Source organism: Calliopsis andreniformis, unplaced genomic scaffold (genome assembly GCF_051401765.1).
Source record: "Calliopsis andreniformis isolate RMS-2024a unplaced genomic scaffold, iyCalAndr_principal scaffold0048, whole genome shotgun sequence".
Classification (NCBI taxonomy): Eukaryota; Metazoa; Arthropoda; class Insecta; order Hymenoptera; family Andrenidae; genus Calliopsis; species Calliopsis andreniformis.
In genome coordinates this window covers 1,884,381-1,904,440 of record NW_027480457.1, presented here as the reverse complement: position 1 = coordinate 1,904,440, position 20,060 = coordinate 1,884,381, and the positions used below count along the sequence as shown (strand labels likewise).

The 20,060-nt window shown below is 36.2% G+C and overlaps 1 protein-coding gene across 1 annotated transcript in view; it reads right to left on the bottom strand.

Moving 5' to 3' along the window:
• LOC143187506 (opioid-binding protein/cell adhesion molecule homolog) overlaps positions 1 to 20,060 on the bottom strand; it is a 500,242-nt gene that overhangs the window by 144,063 nt on the left and 336,119 nt on the right. Inside the window, exons 3-5 of the mRNA XM_076391722.1 lie at positions 6,888 to 7,098; positions 5,242 to 5,353; positions 4,079 to 4,257 (exon numbers count right to left, since the gene is read on the bottom strand). Of these exons, the coding sequence (XP_076247837.1) occupies positions 4,079 to 4,257; positions 5,242 to 5,353; positions 6,888 to 7,098 (502 nt within the window). The remainder of the gene's footprint in view (positions 1 to 4,078; positions 4,258 to 5,241; positions 5,354 to 6,887; positions 7,099 to 20,060) is intronic.

Below are 20,060 nucleotides of genomic sequence, written 5' to 3'. Positions count from 1 at the left end.
TTGTTTAGTAATCGAAGAATGACAAGTATTTAAAAAATTTCCTTATACATACTTAATAGAGTTATCTTTTCATTTCATGATTGATATTAGCTTCTACCGCATAAAATTAATGAAATTGTTTGGAAGAACATTAAAAATTTTGTATCATCGTTTCAAATATTAAACGAAGCATATATTTGAATAATCCAAATAATTTTTACCGCATTCATCTGAGACAGAATCTCCTCATAATTTGATACACACAGTTTAACATGAAGAATGTAACATTGTGGTTAAACAAATGGAATTGGCCTTGAAGACTCTGAAGAGCTATTGCTATATTTGTCCTTATAACTAACTGTTTAGAACTGTCGGTGAGAGCTGTTTAAGGTTTGATTTGAGTTTTAAGTGACCTGAATTCAGGGTCATAAAGAAAGATCTACTTCGCCTGAATTCAGGAGAGCTTCTGTGAAGAAGCAAAATATCGTGATCAAGAAAGTTTAGCTTTCACTGTACGGATACAAATTGGACGTTGAAAGGTAGAAATGGACAACTGAGAACTACTTCGTTCCAAAATAAGGGAACCATACTTCTTAACACTGGCAAGAAAAACTTTTAACAGTAAAAATGATAGCAAACACGACATAATTCGGTTCATTTTTATTCATTCGTATCATCCCATCTGAGTGGAATACTTTACGAAAAGTAAAGTTGAGTCGAGCTGTAGCGCGAAACCTCACAAACCTCAATTCTTCAACCAAAATCTAACGAATGCCTATTTTGATCCCCGCCAGAAACAAGTCACACGTATTTACGGACACTATAGTTGTTTTGCCAGCTAACACTACTTCAATGATTAGTTCCTTAACTGACCGTTATGCATGAGCACCGAACGCTAAGAACACTTTCGAATTTCTTAGTTGGTGCAGTTTCACTGTGAACATGAAACCTGCAGACACGTGACTGCCTAATGAATGCGACATAGGACCACTCTATGTGAGCTCCTGTATGTGAGCTCAATGGCTCAGCCCACTTCACACAGCTTCGGAAAATCGAGAGAGAAGGCAAATGTGAGTTTTACTCACTCGCTCTGGAACGCTGTGTTCAACCCTTCATGTAGTTCACAAGCGGCACGAGGCATGCGATTTTTTCAGTAGCCTAGATATGTATTTTTACATTCTGACTTATGTTAGAAGAAGGCTTTTCGGTGAGACTACCAGACATTTTTATGAAATTCGGAGAAATGAGTTTGAAAATCGAATAGTAAGATTCTGTGGAATATTTCCTGCCAATACACATTCTTATGAACAAAAATAATATACAGTATTCTCGCGATAGTGGACCTCTGGAGCTACACGTTAGTGGTACTGGGCCTGTCCCCACTCCTAGCTGGGGGACCTCTTGAAACGGTTGGAATTTTGGTGACATCTTATCTGTGCTAATCTGCGTAAGTGAGACAATACTAATGTATTGATAATTTCGCAAAGAAAGAAAATTTCTGTAAAGAAAATTTCGCAAATTGATTGGTGAAATTTTTCTAATTAAAATGATACCAAATGCAATATAATTTCGATCATATTTACTGTTTAATAAATGCTAATCATTCCGTTTCAATATTACTTGTAATATAATGCACTATGAAGATTTTCACGCTCGTTTTCTATCCTTCATAGATCCTCGAATTACAAGTACATACTAGAAAAAGAAATGATATACCTACATACAGTACTTTATCAGTATAAAATAATATGCAGGTACAAACTTATCTGACACTTCAGTACATACTCAAGATTAATAATATGTTGATATCCTTATGTAACATATAGTTATATTTATAATACTTTATAGATCAGATTTCATAAACCGATTTTATATACTTTGAACCGTTTTGGTTTTAGTTTTCGTTATCACTTAGAGGTTCTTTAGCTCATATGTTACAGCAAGTAAAAATGAAACCAATCATGACATTATTTCGACCATTTGTAAATTATGAAGAACGACGTGTATATAATGCAAAAAATGTTAACATTCATTAAACCGATAAATATAAATCAAATCATAACATGTTTCGTATCGTTTTGATTGGAAAATTCTCTACAGTGTAATAATAAAATTTTGATTCACAAAAAACCAAAAACGACAAAATTTATATTTTTTAATGACGTTACGTTGCTTTTGTTTCACTAATATGTAGGCATTTAAACCTCTTTGGAACCTCGACTCTCTTTCCCTCTCTCTCTTTTAATCACTGTCCTTTTCTGTAAGAAAACCAAATCACCAACCTTCACTCCCATAAAATGTGACCCCAAAATTCGTAGTACCTACGTGATAGTGGGACCGGAGTCCCAAAGTTGGTATCACTATCGCGATAATACTGATCAGAGATTCGAGGCTTTCACGGCCCAGCATCATACAATTCTCATTGTTGAAGTTTTGGGGTGTAAGCCGTGTCCTGTAGAAAGAGATTTCGCGACGTTTTGCTAGCATTGCAGCTGGCTTCTTCAGGGGGTCGAAAGACACACTGAAACTGAAGTGTGTCTGGTACGGTGCACTACTTAAGTGTGGTTCATGCATCACTGAGCACCAATGATAAGGTGTTCCGGTTCATTGGGCACCAATGGTGCTGTTTTTAATTGTACAGTTATACAATTAAAAAAAGTACAAAATAAATCGCACCATAAATAGAATCATGAACCCATCCAACAAACGATTCAAACCAGACATTAGTGACAAACACAATGCCACCTTCGTCCCGCATATAGAGGGCACGACTGACCGCATAAGTAGAATCCTCAAAAAACACAACATAAAGACCATCTTCACTACACATACCAAGATTGGCCAAATGCTCACCTCCCCGAAAAATCCTCAACTACAGCTTTCATCGACTGGAGTATACAAAATACCTTGTTGTGGTAAAGTTTACATTGGCGAAACTGGAAGGAGCGTGAGCACAAGGTTCAAAGAACATGAGCGCTGCACTAGATTGGGATATATACAATCCGCTGTTGCAGAACATAAGAAGGCAACAAGACACAAGACACTCTTCAACAAAACGAAGGTCCTAGCCAAGACGAAAGGCTACTTTCCCCGAAAATACCGGGAAACGTTCGAGATCATGAAGCACCCCAATAACATCAACAGGGATACTGATTACCACCTGAATCCAAGGCCCTCCTCCCAGTTTTTTAATTGTCCAGCTGTACAATTAAAAACGACACCACTGGTGTCCAATGAACCGGAACACCTTATCATTGGTGCTCAGTGATGCATGAACCAGACTTAAATAGTGCACCGTACCAGACACACTTCAGTTTCAGTGTGTCTTTCGGCCCCCTGAAGAAGCCAGCTGCAATGCTAGCGAAACGTCGGGAAATCTCTTCCTATAGGAAACGGCTTACACTTGAAAGCTTCAACAATGAGAATTGTGCGATAATACTATATTCAAATGATAGTAGAAGTCTCAAGGAAGATATTTGGGTGACCTCGGATGGTAATTTCTTTCCAAGTGGTAGGTCTTGGGTTCTCGATACTCAGTGTGGAAAAGAACTTTTCTCCTTTTTCCTTGGCATATTTAAATAGTATTTATCATTATTTCAGAAGTACTGCATTATCATATACAACTTTTCGCTTATAAATATGTATTTAAGAAATATATTTAAACTTTTCTTTAGAATAAGTATAGTGCTCCACTGACTAGAGCCCCAACAGCAATACAGATCTATAGGTACCAAGTCTCGTCTTGAAAGCAGAACACAGTATGTATCACGTACGTGTATATATACATGTGTATAAAGGTTTTATGGAGACTTATATCATTTTAACAAGTGGTAGAAAATGTTTCTCTCATAGCCAAGACAGATTCCGTCGCGAAGGGGTTACATGAATGAAGTTCATTAAGTAAGTCAATGAATTTTGTGTTTGAATTAAAGTCTTATTTAAAAGCAAGACATGAAAGATTAAAAATAAGTTTTGAGTAAAATCGAGTGCAGTAGTACACAATAGTAACGAAAATTTATTTTCTAAAAATTGGAGCGAAACGGCACAAATTCAGCAAGATGTTCCTCTGGTAAAACTTTTCTTATTCTAACTCACCCACCATTGAGTACGTGGACTAGAACACTGGCTGACTCGGCTGTAGATGGGGCACATGTGTAATTTCCAGAATCAGCAGGTAACGCCCTGGAGATTAAAAGACGTGACCGTCGCGTCTGTTTCTCCGTAACGACACTGATGCCTCCTCTTTGACTGTAGTTTATAACGTGATCACCTTTGTACCTGAAACGTAAGTAATTTATGCTCATGGAAAATGTGCAAATTTCTTTTTCAACATTGTATTAAAAAATCACTACTATGCATTTGTACAAGCTTTCTCTTTTCCTTCGATTAAAGCTCTGAATTTCAGTTCAAGACAAAAACAATACTGTTATAGTATATTTTTTAATGAATACAGGGTGTTTCCAAACGTGAAAGACATTTTTGGTGAGTGCGTTCTGCGATTCGAAGACAATGGAAGAAGTTCATATGTACATATATCCGGAAACGTTTAGTTTTTAATTACACACTATTCTATATTACGTCAACCGTTGGCCCATTACTTACTTGCCGCCTTATATAAGTGCATTTACACCTAAGCGGAATAGGAAAGTAGGGAAGGAGTTACAATTGGCTCAGGAGTCACTAATTTCTGGTGGTATATAACGTCACGAAGTAAATTGTCCTTTGCATTGATTTTTGAAAGAAAAAACTTCAGAAGTACAGGTCAGGCACACGTGGCACGATGGATCTACATATTTCGTGCGACATTGTCAAGTAGTATTGTGTAGCAAATCAGTAGTCTCTGTCTATCGTTAAGTGCGACTCTTTCTCATTCGCTCGGTAAAACAGATTCAAGTAATTTTGTTACTAATTTTGAATTTCTTTAAATAAGGATAGAATTATCACTTTTACAAAGATATTTCTGTAAAATGTTAGGTCGTGATTTAGTGTACGAAATTCACGTGGAAGTTAGACTGATGATAGGACAAGTGAGCTAAATGATACGCCGTCTAGGCGAAAGTGCAGTTTAGGTTAGGAAACCATCTCCGATCACCATCTTGTTACGCGTCCATTTTAGTCTGTAATTGAAACCCATGGAGAGCCGTCTCAATGATTCATAGAGAACTTCATTGGTGAAGTTCGTTCGTGTCATGTAGTAAGCGTGCGAATTCGGCATTTATGTGATGGCGTAAATTGAATTCGAGAAAGTCCAATTAAACTCACCAGTAAATGAAGGACGGAGGCTCAGGCGTCTGCAGTACGACGCAGGTTAGATTGATGTCGCTTCCGCTTTTGATGTATAACTCCGAATTACCGTCGATCTTCGCCTTCGACACTGTGAACACAATGACCCCCATATTAGTTCTGTGCTGTTTGAGATGAACGCGAATATATGCAATATCTTACAACCAACATAAGCACTGAGTGGAGGAAATGTTCAGTAGTAACACATGGAAGAGTGTATATGTAAAAACAGTTTTTAATTGAGTAATGTGCTTCTTTTATCATTCCTGAGAGTACTTGGATTACTATGATAGAGGAGTAATACGACTCGATAAATGTTAAATATGATCTATTTTACTTTGTAAAAAGTTATTAAAAAATTATTTACTGTCATATACACGTTTAAATTTGATATTCAATAATTTCTGTTGAAACTTTTTTTTTCAGGATTAATATGTAGAAAGTGTGGATTTCAAACACCCTTTTTAGCCTTTCACTTGACAGCGCATATGGGAAAAAATAACAATGTCTTACATTGGCCGCAAAACATAATCGATTTGACATGGGGTAGTCTATGAATGAAGAAATCTGCTTTATCGAATAAGTGAGAGAGATTCACTCCCTCTTGTGGACCGGAAAAGAAATTCTATCTATTACACAATCTAACAACATTGTTCAGATGTTCTAAACATCGGATAATAATCAGATTCGGAATCAGAGAAGAGAGAATTAAAGTTCAGCAGTACAGTAAGTCAGAGTACATTTAGATTCCCTTCAAATTGTTTTTAGAACCATTTGTTAGAGAGCAAAAAAAAATTCAATAGTCCTATGGAAAAACTTAATAGATACAATATTCAGGGCTATGAGTTACAGAAATCTTTATGTCATTACTCTAATACAACTTGTAAGTGAAAATTGTAATATTCTTATGCTTAAGAGTTTCATTTAAAATAAATTTAAGAAAAGTATTAGTTTTTAACGTTGCTTCCGAGTACGTATATAGAGACTAAATATAGACTCAGTAATGGATATTATTCCATTACATTAGAAAGTAACTTATTTTAAGATCAATCATCTAACAAAACAGAAACTTCAGTATAAGGAAATATTCTATATTAACTTTATTGCCTCATATAAATATTACGCTAAATTCTCGGGTTTATGTTAAATTTGTATTTGGAGGCCAGTGATGTAACTAGAAGGTCAGTCGTGACTATTTTTCCTATTGATTAAAGTCTGCAAGAGCAGTGTTTCCCCACCGCGCTATCTATGACCTGCGCTTTCCTGACTATGTTGTCTCACGGAGTGGAAGCGATGGAAAACAATATTATCAAACAGTTCAGAAAGTGAAATTAACGATTGACTACATATGTTAAACTACAGCTAATATAAATAAACTACAGCGATACGTAAATCATTATTGAAACCTAAGAAGCAAGCCACAGGCAGAACATGTCTTTGGGAAAAACTAATTGTCTTGTTATTTCTTCATTAAATTAGAAATTTAATACACAGAATATCTGTGCAACGTTTACTCTCTCAACGTTGTATGTTTTCTTGAACATAGCAGACTACAGCAGATCCTATTGTAATATATTTTAAGTAATTTAGTCTAAATTATTAAGTCCTAATTATTTATTACTTACCGACAACACTCAAGTTAAAAGCTTGACTAATTTTTGGTTCAGTGGAGACCTGACATTCATATATTCCACTATCCCGAACCTGCGGTGAACTAATTTTTAATGTCCATTCGTCACTCCCGTCGCTATGCAACGATTGAAAACGCTGATCATTTGTATACGTTAAGATTCCCACTGTTAGAATGTGCAAATCCCGTTGTCTGATCCATGAAACCTGTAAGCAGATCAAGATAATTTTTTAAAAAAGTTAGTAGAAAATCAGTACCTATTTATACAACGACATAAACTATTATAATATATATGTATGTACATGCATATGTACATGATAATTAGTAAATGATTGTTGATGACTTAAAAGTATTAGCTGCTGCAATAAGTTTGAAAGTCGTTCATATCCATTGTTCGAATTTAGAAACATATAAGACCATTGTCTTGAAATAGTGACATTATTCGTTATTGATGTTACTTGCGCATCACTGTGCGACATACAGAAATCCGTCAGAATCCAATCAACGATTGTAATCGACGATAAATCAGATTTCTCTCCCCCTCATCTCCCTTGAGCTCCTGCCTGTGACGCGTACATGGTTCTCTATCTACAACAGCCCAGGCGTTTATATTCACGGTGCAAAATCAATGTGGCAACACACGGTGCACTATTATTGCGTATAACAGTTCCCAGTTACTCGTTGCTTTCATTATACTGTCTAAAAACTACATAGAAACTGAAGATGGAAAAAATAAGTTTCAAATGTCTGTTTCTGAAACACTTTTTACCATAGAACTGTCCTACGAGGAGAAAATAGTCTCTGAAATATGTATAAGGACAAATATCAATTTTAAAAATTTGCTCGGACAAACTTTAACTACAGACACAATTGATTTTAACGAATCAAATTTTCGCTGAGTTTTTTCCCGTCATCTGAAATTATTGAGAAATGAGTTAAAGTTAAAATGATATTTATAAGAGTAAATGTTTCATATGTATGTAAGGGGACTGGGAGAGGAGATCTCAATGCAAAAGTAACGTTTCATTGGCTTCGCCGTACAGGTCGAGACGCGACTGACTGCATCCTGGACGCTATCGCGACACGCGTTCTCAAAACATCGTCGATAACGACCGCATGCCCGCATACAATGCACTTACAGTTCGGCCAACAAATATTTGTAACATTGCTGTTTTCTAACGTTACATCGTAAAAAAATTAAAATTCTTTGTTTTCGTATTAGTTACAATATCTTATTAACTATCGTATGTCTATACGTTGAGAAGAAAGAAAACGAAAAAAAGAAAAGGCAAAAATGAAAGAGATTAGTAGTAAATGAGGACGAAGTTACTACAAAAATATTAATAATCTATACAAAGCGAGTCATCTAACGTTTGTACCTCAATTATATTTGTTCTATTTTAAAATATATCAAATGTCTCAAGGAAAAAATTGAATGGTTCAATGGAGTTCATACAATACCAAAAGAATTTTTGTTTTTTTGACATTTTTTTAGAAGCATTAAGGTCAGCTCCATTTTTTTACACGAAACCATCTCTTTTTAAACATCTACAATCGTAGTAACTTTCATTAGGATTTCAGTGACTACAATTATTTAAGGTCATTCAAGGTCACGAACAGAAGAAACATACAAGATTTAAGTCTTGTTTACGAATGAAGTGACATTTAATAATCATGGGTCAATTAATCTACGGAACGCCCATTATTGGTCTGTTGATAATTCAAACTGGCTTCGACCACCAAAGACAATGAAGTGTAAATGTGTGGTGTGGTATTTTGAACGATAAAGTAATCTGGCCACACTTCATTGCCGGAACGATGACAAGACAAAAATATTGTCTATTTTTGCAAGAAGATCTGCCAATTTTGTTGGAAGATGTCTCTTTACAAAGCCGTCATAATACGTGATATCAACGTGACGACTGTCCTGGCCATTATACGCCAATAACAGGAGAAATGTTGCATTCTAGGTTTCAAAACCGATAGATTGGACGAGGTGGAACTGTTTCATGGCTAGCACGTTCGCTTGATTTAAATCCACTGGATTTCTTTTTGTGGGGTCTGCTAAACGATACCGTGTACACGAATGCTCCAACAACAGTTGAAAATATGCATCAGCGTATCAGCACAACATGTGCAAATATCACCTCGGATATACTTGTACAGTTCAATATTCCTTCAGGGCCCGTTTACAGTAATGTATCGATATATACGGTCATCATTTCGAACATTTATGAAACACAGATATTCCGTTTTCATATTTTAAATCTTATACTCTTTCTCTGTCCGTAAGCTTGAATGAGCTTGAATAATTGTAGTCACTGAACTCCTAATGAAAGGAACTATCATTGTAAGTATTTAAAAAGAGGTGGTTCCGTTTGAAAAAATGGAGCTGACCTTGATATCTCTAAAAAAAGTGACAAAAAAGTAAAAATTTGTTTGGCATTGTGTAAGCTCCATTAAACCATTCAACTTTGTATTTGGGACATTTGACGTGTCTTTAAAAATAAAAAAGATATTTGAGGTGTAAATGGTAGGTGACTCACCCTGTACATGTATATAACATGGTCTAGTGATGAAATCATTGGCGAGTCCACAATTTCATTTGGTCAGGGCCCATCACCGTCGAGAGCGATGTGCGAATTATTTGAGATCCTTCTATATCCTGAATTATGTAACAATTATGATGTAAAGTTTCTGTTATTTTATACGAGCCTTTGAATTTGGGGACGATTTCTTTTATTAATCCCGGGAGTCTCGTCATGATTCCTTATCGACATTTAATCGTGTGTTGGATAAGTGGTGCTCGGTTTGCGTCATAGGTTGTAAGTTCGTTCATTTTTCTCTTGACTTACTTGAATGCTTTCGCACGTAATATCCCTAAGCTTATTTATGTTCGGATCATTCTCGGAATAGGTATCAAGATCGGGCCGCAATCGTTCATTATGCGACCTAGTTGATACATGCCGAACAATAACACACTTGGGGTGGTTACTATTAATTTACACATAATGTTGTTTAATTCATATTCTACTTGGTACAAAGCGTGATACCAAGTCTTTGGTTTTGTGGATAATTTAGCATAGGAGTTAGTAAACCATTGTATTATTCCACTTCGCCATTGACCCTGGGCGTTCCTACGGCTATTAATGTTTGCGAAACGTCTTCTTCGCCTAAGAATGTCTTAAACGCGTGAAAAATGACGCAGTTCCTCTATCACTAATAATCCGACGTGGTTTAGTATAGTTCCTGAAGTATTCGAGTAGTATCTACGTTTACTTCTTTCTAGTGGGCCGTAATGGTGTAGGTGCATTGTCTAGAAAGGGAGGTTTTCATTTGAGATACTATGTAAGTAACCTTCTTATCGTCCTTTGATGTTCGAAAATTCTATACATTTGAGACACTTGCGTATATAATTCTTAACTTTATTTCTAGTTTCCGAGAATATTCGGCAGTATACTCGGCAGATCGCCTCTACGACTTTTTCGGTGTCTACGTAGACCAGATCGTCGTGACACGTGTGATCTATCTTTTAACTTGAAAGATTTATCCTCTGAGGTTTATAGATTTTACTCGATTTCAGGCATTTTAGGGTCTTGATCTTGTTTAATTGCCAGCACTTATTCGAACGTTCTGAGTTCTAGTATTAATATACTATGACACCTACTTAACGCATCGATGTGATTTATTTTATTGTTAGGTCGGTGTTCTATTTCGTAATTGTAACTTTAAAAGAACAATACCAGTGGATAAATTTGTGGATTCAAAGACTGCTTAGCCAGTGTAAACTGGAAGCTGTCACAATCCGTAATTATTGTACATTTGACTCCACTTAAATACATGTGGAATCTCTTAATTGCACATACTACCACCAAGCACTCAAGTTCAAAACTGTGCTACTTTGCTTCTTGAATAGTCGACCTTTTGCTGAAATAGAACACGGGCCTTAGAGGACTGCAGGGTTGTTTTTATAATGGAATGACTACGAATTCACTGGTGCTTGCGTCGTAATGGAGTTCTGTTTTCAACTGAGGGTCGTAAACAACTAATATTGGATCTGTCGTTAACAGTTGTTTGAGTGTCTCGGACGCACGATTTTCTTCGAGGCCAAAATGAAAAGTTTCGTTCTTTCTCAGAAGATCATACAATGGCTTCGCTGTGAACGAAAAATTTTTTATGAACAGATGAAAGTAACTCGCTAACCCGACGGATCTTTGTACTTCGCATTTCGTAGGGTGGGATAGTCTAAAATCCACTTTGTGTTTTCTTTACTGGTGTTTTGAGTGCATTGTTAAATGGTGAACTGGTTCATTAACACACTCGATTTTAAAACAAATTTATTGTGCACAACAAAAAACTAAGTAACACGTATGTGAAAACTCAGAAACTGAGGTCGTACAATGACCGGGAGAAAGCCAAAAAAGAGAATAGTATACAAGTTTCTAGTTGATAGTTCGTCTTAATTCTACCTTTCTTCCTGTGCTCTCCCTTCCATGAAAATTCTGTTTTCCCTACTTCAAGACAAATTTTAGTGGAAGGGCGAACACAGGACCAATAGCGAAATTGTTGATTTCGCCCATCTTTCGATATGTAAAGTGGTAGGGAACACGAAACTAAATGCCTGACCTGGGCCTTACTCCAGGCCTCCAAAGTCAGCAAGTCTATCCTGTGCAACTACCCAGGGGTTTACGACACATCAGTTACTATTGAGTGCTAATTTCCAGGAGCGAAAACTAATTGAATCATTTCTTTATTTAATTTTCATCTCTGTATCGTCTGTAATTGTAACCAATTATTCGATGTAGTCTATTTGTAATATTTAGTTTTCGAAGTTTATATCCATGGTACTCTTTGAAAAAGCTTTTTCAATCACGAATTTATGGTCCAATGTGATCGTTACGGAAGGATACAATACGAAATCGCGACCCAGTATCGCGGGATACTAGAAATTTTGTTTTCATTACGATCCTCTCTACATCTATTTGTCTTTCGAAAATTGCTTGAAACGCTAACGGCAACCCATTTAACACGTTTGTGACGGGGCCTGAATTTAGTGTCCTGGCCGTGGGGCGGTGTTGTTTTTCGTACTTTCTCCCATCTGGCAGCGCTAATTCGAAATTATGTATGTATTTATTTTCTCCTTGGTGTTAAACTGAAGACCTCAGAGATGGCGTTTAAGAGGAGAACTATTGTTATTCATCCAAACACTATAGCAAAATAAATATTGTGCTATAATAATTTAGATAATATTTTTGTTCTAAGGTAGTGTTCTGTATATATCTCAATATTTAGTTGCATTTTTGAAGTAATACAACGTTTGTATATGTATTACTAGCAAAGTTACCTGTTCTGAGAATGGGATATGTTTGGTTAAATAATAATTCATTATTCTTGTTGCACGTTTGTTAGATGCGTCATTTTGAACTTGTTCATTATAGATATTATCTTATCTACTAACTTCTAAATTAGAAATCTGCTCAAAAACTCAATTAATTAACTATTTTGTATTTTTAAGCTCTACATGAATACTTACATATTTTCGTCATTTTTCTAAAAAGAAGGGTCTAAAAATCATTAAAATTCTTTTATATATATGATAACCTTAATTCCAAATTGAATTTCAGTCAAAATAATTTCCCATTAGAATATCAAGAAGAAAATTCGACGATTCATCGGATAAATCTGATATATGTTATCGGAGGAAAAAACTACGACTTATCTGTTACACTTCAGATAACAGTACATCTGAGGTAAAATATAGTATTGACAATTCATGCATTACACTTTCGAATTTACATTTGTCTACGAATATAACGTTTCAAGAAGGAGAATGGCAACCAGTTCAGAAAACAGAAACAGATAAAAGTGATAAAACATGAGTGTGGGCAAAATGCGGAGCTTCTAATACAAAATATTAATTGCGATGATCCTTTGGAAATATATAGACTATTTCTGACCGATAAGCATAATTCAACTTATGGTTTAACAAACAAATGAATATGCCATTCAAAGTGGCACTGGTAAAAGAAGCTAAAAGACATCAGAGCTGCTGAGTATCCGTTACAATAAGCGAAATGAAGGCTTTTATTGGTATATTATTAATTATACGGATCATACAAATGCCAGACATTAGGTTAGTTCGTCCGACAGTAACATGCACGGTAATGTCCCTATAAAGAGTGTCATGAAGCGCGATCGTTTCTTGGCCATTTAAAAGTATTTACATTTTTCCGATAATAAAAGATGCAGAATCGAGGAACCCTTAAACAAAATTGAAGACATTATGGAAGAGATTCTTAATACGTTCAAGAGTATAATAAAACCTGGAAAAACCGTAGTACCTGATGGGAGCATGATTTTATGGCGTGAACGCTTACGTTTGCATCAATACGTCAAAGGGAAACGCCATAAATATGGTATAAAATTATGTATATAAGTTGTGTTTACCAAATGGCTACACTTACGATTTAGATGTATATAGCGGAAAGAGTTCAACAACTTCAACAAATGGACATTCATACGATCTTGTGGAAAATCTGATGAATGGCTTATTGTTTGAACACGGAACTCTGTATGCATATAGCTATTATTCCAGTATTCTCTTAGTACAATCACTGTTACAAAAACAAATGTATTTTTGCAGCACAGTGCAGCAAAACCGAAAATTGTTGCCAATAGAAGCAAAGAAAAAACAAAAACGTAGGGAAATTATGGTCATTGAAAATAATTCAGGCATAAAATTTGTCAAGTAGACCGATAAAAGAACAGTTTCCATGTTAACAACACGCAAAAATTATAAGTGTCTACTAATCGAAGGAAAATCTGGAAAACAGGAACCTAATCTCGTTCTTGATTATAATAATGCAAAAAAGGCATTGATTTGTCAGATCAAATGTCATCTTATTAAAAATGGTATAAAACAGATTGTAGTACAGCTGCTTTGCGGTACAGCAGTGGTAAATGCATATTACATACACAAACAATGGTGCAGTCGCCAATTGAGTATTTTGAAATTTAGAGAAATAATTATTGATAAATTATTAGCAGCTGCGAAATGCCAATAAGGCAAGTAAAGCATAAGACTCATCATTTTCTAGACATATATCTGTGCTTTGCGAGAAATGTTCGTAAACGCTGCAAAGAATGCTATAGAAAATTATCTGAACAAGTGGGTGCCTCCACAGCCACAAAAAAAGCTAAGCGTGTTACTTCGTTTTGTCCTCTTTGCGACAGTCAGCCGGTTTTGTGCTTACAATGTTTTAAAGAAATTCACAACAAGTAACAGTTCTCTTATGTATATAAAGATGTAAATAAATTTGTTAATTACAGTAATCAGTTATTTAAATGCTATGACGCGACGATAGTTCATGTATCACCGGTGGCTCAGCCTGCCCGATGAGATAATTATGTATTTAACACCGGTGGCTCATCCCGTCACATGGGACAGACAAAAATGTACCACCGGTGGTACATCCCGTCGCGAACGTGTTAAACCTTTAAAAGAATATTTTTCCGCCGAGACAGGTGCATAATGTTCAGCTGGTACTAGGTTGGATTTGATAAGGCTCACTGGAAATCCCGAATCGATAATTACTAAAATGATATAGGAATTTGTTTGGCCACCGTTAGGCCCTGCCGAAAATTTGATGGGCACCATGAATGCTGCTTCTGGCGAAGTAGGCTGGATTAAGTTGACCCCTTCCTAACCACCGTCGATCCTCTTGTAGTTGCTGTCACTGTTTCCTTCCCAGTCGCCATTGACTTCTTCGCTGTTGCGTTCCGTGGGCAAGCGGCAACTCGATGCAAATGACTTCTACATTGGCAGCAGGATCCCCAATCTTGTTCCGGCTCCGGTCAATCCTTCTGAAAGTGTCCTGTGGTGTTGCAGTTGGAAAACCACAGTTCGGTGCGGCGTTGTATTCGGTTTTCTTGATGGAAAGGTCGTCTGATCTCTCACCTTTCCCGGTTATGCCTCATTCCTTGTATCTCATGCTTTGAGAAGGTCTTCAACATGTTATCGGGCGTTACAAAGCAATGCATTCGTGCTTGATTTCTCATCTCTGGGTCAAGTACACCACCGATAAGCAGATCAACCAATCTCTCTCTGCTCGTACATGCATCTTCGGCCACAGTCAACTTGTCATGAAAGTAATCAATGAAAGATTCATCCTTCTTCCAGGTTCTTGTCTCGAGTCGTTTTCTGCGAGTCAGTTTGCTAGGGCGGTCGTCGAATAAGCGACGCAATTCTTTGAAGATTTTGGAAATGTTGCCTGCCTTCGCCCGAAATCACTTTAGGGCCATTCCCTCTAGGCGCTAATGAATGATGAGTTTTATCGAATTTTGGTCCAAGCCGTATGTTTGGTCGAAGTAGTTCGGCTTGCGTTCGCCAATTGGAAAATTCTTCACCATCGCCTGCAAATTCATTCAATAAGTCCGCGACAGTCTTAATACTGGTGCCTCGAGAGGGAGAATCACTCGTGTCCAACCTCGATGTGAATGAGATTTCTCTTTCCCTGTACACTGACCCCAATTCTCTTTCTAGTAATTCCTTCTCGTGTTGCGATAATTCAAATTCTTTTTGACTGGCGGAGGTTCTTCTACTGTTGCAACTCAGTCATATTCACTCTAACTCGTGACTTCGTCTGGTGGATTTAGCTCGTCGAGCAAGCTGGTAACGTCATTTACGCTTTCCGGTTCAGCTTCTATCAACGGGCAATTAGCTCATTTTTATTTCTACTAGTCATAGTGTTCGTTTCTCTGAGCAAAGCATTCAGTTCTATAATAGTAAAATGGTTTAAAGCGTCTTTTTGTCCACCATGTATTTTGGCAAAAGTTTCCACTATCCACCTACAATTTTGTCTCGACATACTTTTTAATCTCACAGTCACCCTTTTTTAACGAAGCTTCACAAAAGGTACGCACACCAAATAGTATTTGAAAGCCAAAAGGAAACAAGTTTTCACGGATGTGGCACACAAACTTCGCTATCCGTGTTAGACAAAAAGAAATCGGATTTCCGAACATGAGGCACAAGGACATTCATCCCGCTTCTGATTCTATAAGGAGACTGGAAGGAGATTCTTAATGCAAAAATTAACGTTTTATTGGCTTTGCCGTACAAGTCGAAACATAAATGACTCTGTCCTGAATGCTCTGGTGACACGCGTGCTCAAAAAATCGACCATCACGACTGTCACACCGCAACGCAATTCAGTGGAGGCGATGAATTCGTCGGCTAGCACACACACGCACACATGCCTGCATACAATATACTTACACATAAAAACTTATGCCACCTATCTTTCTTCATTTGTAATTCATTCGTGTGCTGTCTAAGATACAAGTGAGAACGCATAAAACTATCGCCGTAATGATTGATAGAGCCACCAAGTCAACTATAGGGTGATTCGCGTAGCTATATCTTTACAGCTATTACAAATAGACAAAAATGGTACAGGACTAAACTACGTGGTATTACATTTTCTACAATTCTATGCCATAGTTACGTATTCTTATGCATTAATACATTCGCAAAGTACAACTGCACCCTTTTTTAGAAAGAGATAATTATTCTTGTATAAAGATAATGGTTCTTGTATTTTTCAGAAAGAGATAGTTGTTCTTGTATAAACCGATTCTTTTAATCATTTTGAGTATTAAAGTATTACGGTAATATAGTCGTGAACTAAATAGTTTCCGACACATTTCAACTGTCTTTGTAATACGTACTTTTAGAAAGCTTCTTATCTCGACGGCAATGTTCATTCTTCCACTCCGTTTCTAAATCAGTATAGCTGCTTGAAAGGTTGCTGACAACATTGAAAAATTTTAAACACTTCTTCGTTCGAAATGTTATATTCGTTAAATTATATATTTCATTTCCACGTATTTTAGTTGTTTCTGTAGCAAAGTGAACTTTCAGGTCTAGAACATTTCGATTTGGTCATGAATGAACTGCATCAAGTGGTACGGTGATGCCGCAATGCCAAGTATATACAGGACGTTGCTGGCACAACCATACATATTTACTGGAGCTTTGCATAAGCAAAGTTTTAATCGTGAATGTCATTGGATCCGCAACTTAGATCTAAAATTGAATGCTATTATCGCAATACAATGTTGGCACGATCATTCTATTAAGCCTAGTCTCATCCAAACGGGTGCATCTATACCTAAAATCTCATTATGATCCCAAAAAGTAGCACTTTTAATACTTCATTTTTAAGATTTTCGTTTCCTGTGTCCGGATGTTTAGATGTCCGTCGTGTAAATGCAAAAGTATGACCATACATTCCGGGAAACGTACCCGGTGCAGCAGATCACTTACGCATTCAGTCGGAATAAGTAAAGCGGTTGGATACTGTCACGACGTCAAGTAGGCATGGCGTAGTGGCCATTAAAGTTGCACCGCTTTACAAGTGCCACCGCTTTTAATTTAACTATCACACGAGAAGTAATCGTCTGTGTTGTTGATTATTGAAGACCGAATTCCCTTTTTTTTACTATAAGTATTAGTAACAATATAACTAACGTTCATGTTCGACAAACAATACTTTTAGCGTGTGCTGCGGTGTTATTGTCCGGAAGAATTGTGCCGATTTTAAAATAAAATAAGAAACCTTATACCTATTTTAATACACTGAATAGCCAACAGAATTACAACATTAACTAAAAATAAGATCTGTTCAATATAAAAGTAATCATAGTCATGATAACTAAATATATTTGAATTCTTATATACATAAAAATTTTAAATAAAACAGAGGAATTCGGTTTTTAAAAAAATTTATTGACCTTGATTTAAGTGTATTTTACCAGCAAATTATAATATAAAAGTGATTTTTTTAAGTCTTTGAAGCTTGATCGTTATTATAAATGTTTCAAACTAGAGTTCTTTCCGTGAAATGTTTTTCAACATTAATTAGTTCGCACCATATACAAGAAGTTGAGTATAATTCCACATCTTTCTGTCGTCACTTCGATTCTAGCTATTGTGTTATGTTTTATGTTTAATTGAAGTTATTATATTTAGAATCTGTAGGTTATTGATATTCATATTATCATTTTATAATTTGTTATTTCGTTTGTTAAATATGTTCAGTTCATATCTTTCTAAGAGATATAACATTATACATATTAGAATTAAAGTTGTCGGCAATCAACACGTGCATACTTCAATCAATTCTATCCGGTATCTTCCGATCCGAACCGGCACAACGCATAGAGTCAGGCTGTTTGGAAATGTTCAAGTCTGTTGGAACATCCGAATACATTGAGCTACCCGACTCTATCCGTCTACCAGATTGTTTCGGACCATCCGAGCATTCGTATGTTGCGGGCACCCAACCAATCTCGTCCGAATTCTTCCGACTCAATCCGATCAATCAGACGTTCGACACATATGACAGTCCGCGACCCCTAACAATAGGTGGATAGTGAGTGGAAGGTACAGCTAAGATGGGGATTATAGCACAAATTACCCACTCAACTTTTGGCTCCTCTCTCTCGTCTAGTAAATCTCTTTTATACGTTCGACAAACTATACAGAACGTAGGACCTGTACGATAAATGTGATTCTTCGGGACCAAATGTGTTATACCTTTGAGATAATACTGTATTACACTTTGAACACTCGAGGTAAGTTTAGTTTAGGTTTATTATAAGCTTATCTCGTTTTTCAATTACGTTCACGTTAAGAAGACAAGGAATTAATCAAGGACACATGAAAAAATGATATACTTGTGTTTATTTTTTAAAGGAAATGACAGATTTAAATCTTACGTACACCTGAGCCCTTATTCAAATAATTACCGAAATATACTTATACACTAATAAATATAGTAATATTTACTAACATATTTCCTTCGAAGAAGTTCAAAACTTCAACGTCTGTGCGAGGAAAATGTTCTGCACCCCACGCCATAAAAGGTCTAATGTAACTCTGATCCATTTTGCTTTCCTAATTAGGAGAATATTGAAATAGCCGGATCATACAATTCGAAATTTAACGAAATGTTCATTTCATACTTTGCAAGAAGCTTCCATACGTTTAATGAATTATCAGTATTTCAGTATTTTTCTAATTGGAAAAAAAGATAGGTCAGAATTGGTCTCTAATTGGCCCTTTTACGGTGAGGGCATACAGGGAGAGAAGCAGATCTCTCCTCACGCATTTCCGTAATTATTTAAATAAAGACTCAAGTATAGGCAGAATTTAAATTTGACATTTTCTTAAAAACATATGTAAAGGTACCTTCACTGCGATCTGTTTGTTAGAAATCGACGATATTTTTTGTTTCCAGACTCTGTGTTAAGTGTCGTGGAGTTCATTACAGTCATTTTCCCGAAAACCATAACCTTCTCCACTCCATAACCAAATCCTCCAGAAACAGAGTCCGTATTCTTTAGCAATACGACATCGGGTTGAGTCGCTTGCCATATCTAGACACACTTTTCAAACATAAACAATCAATGGATCGACACTCGATAGCTGGGAGACCCAACGTCATCATCAACTGTCACCTGCCGCCAGGACTGTTTAGCATCACTTTTTCTCAAACTCTCTTTAAAAATACGTGGTTACTAACATGTTTATAGAAAAAGTAGCTACCCAGTGGTCGTGAAATTACGTTTCGTTGTCAGAAATGAGTACTTATACTCAAATTTCAATGTATGTAACAGTATCAACAATCTTTTGCGAATATCTCGGAAACTAAGTCTTAATGTGGCGGTTCCTTTTTTGTACTGGGTGTAATAAGTATATACTAAAATATGCTGAGGGGTGGTAGGGAAGTCCAAATGGAACACAAGATATCTTATAACATAGTGTCCAATCTGCCTTCATTTTGCAATAATAATGTCTAGAAGTTAACAAACCTATATTTCGAAATAACAATGAAAAAATTCTGTGATTTTGCAGGTACTTTGCGGGGTAGAAATAGAGTAAAAAAGTCATGCAGTTTGCTGTAACTCTTACAGTTTAATTTTTATAAAGGTTTGAAAATCCGAGATATTTCTAGGAAATGGATTTTTATTATTATTGTACAATGGAAGCAGTGTGGACAGTGTGTCATAGGATATTTTATGTTCCATTTGAACTCCCCTACCGCCCCTTAGAATATTTCAACGTATACTTGTTACACCTTACATAATTAATTATCGATTATTT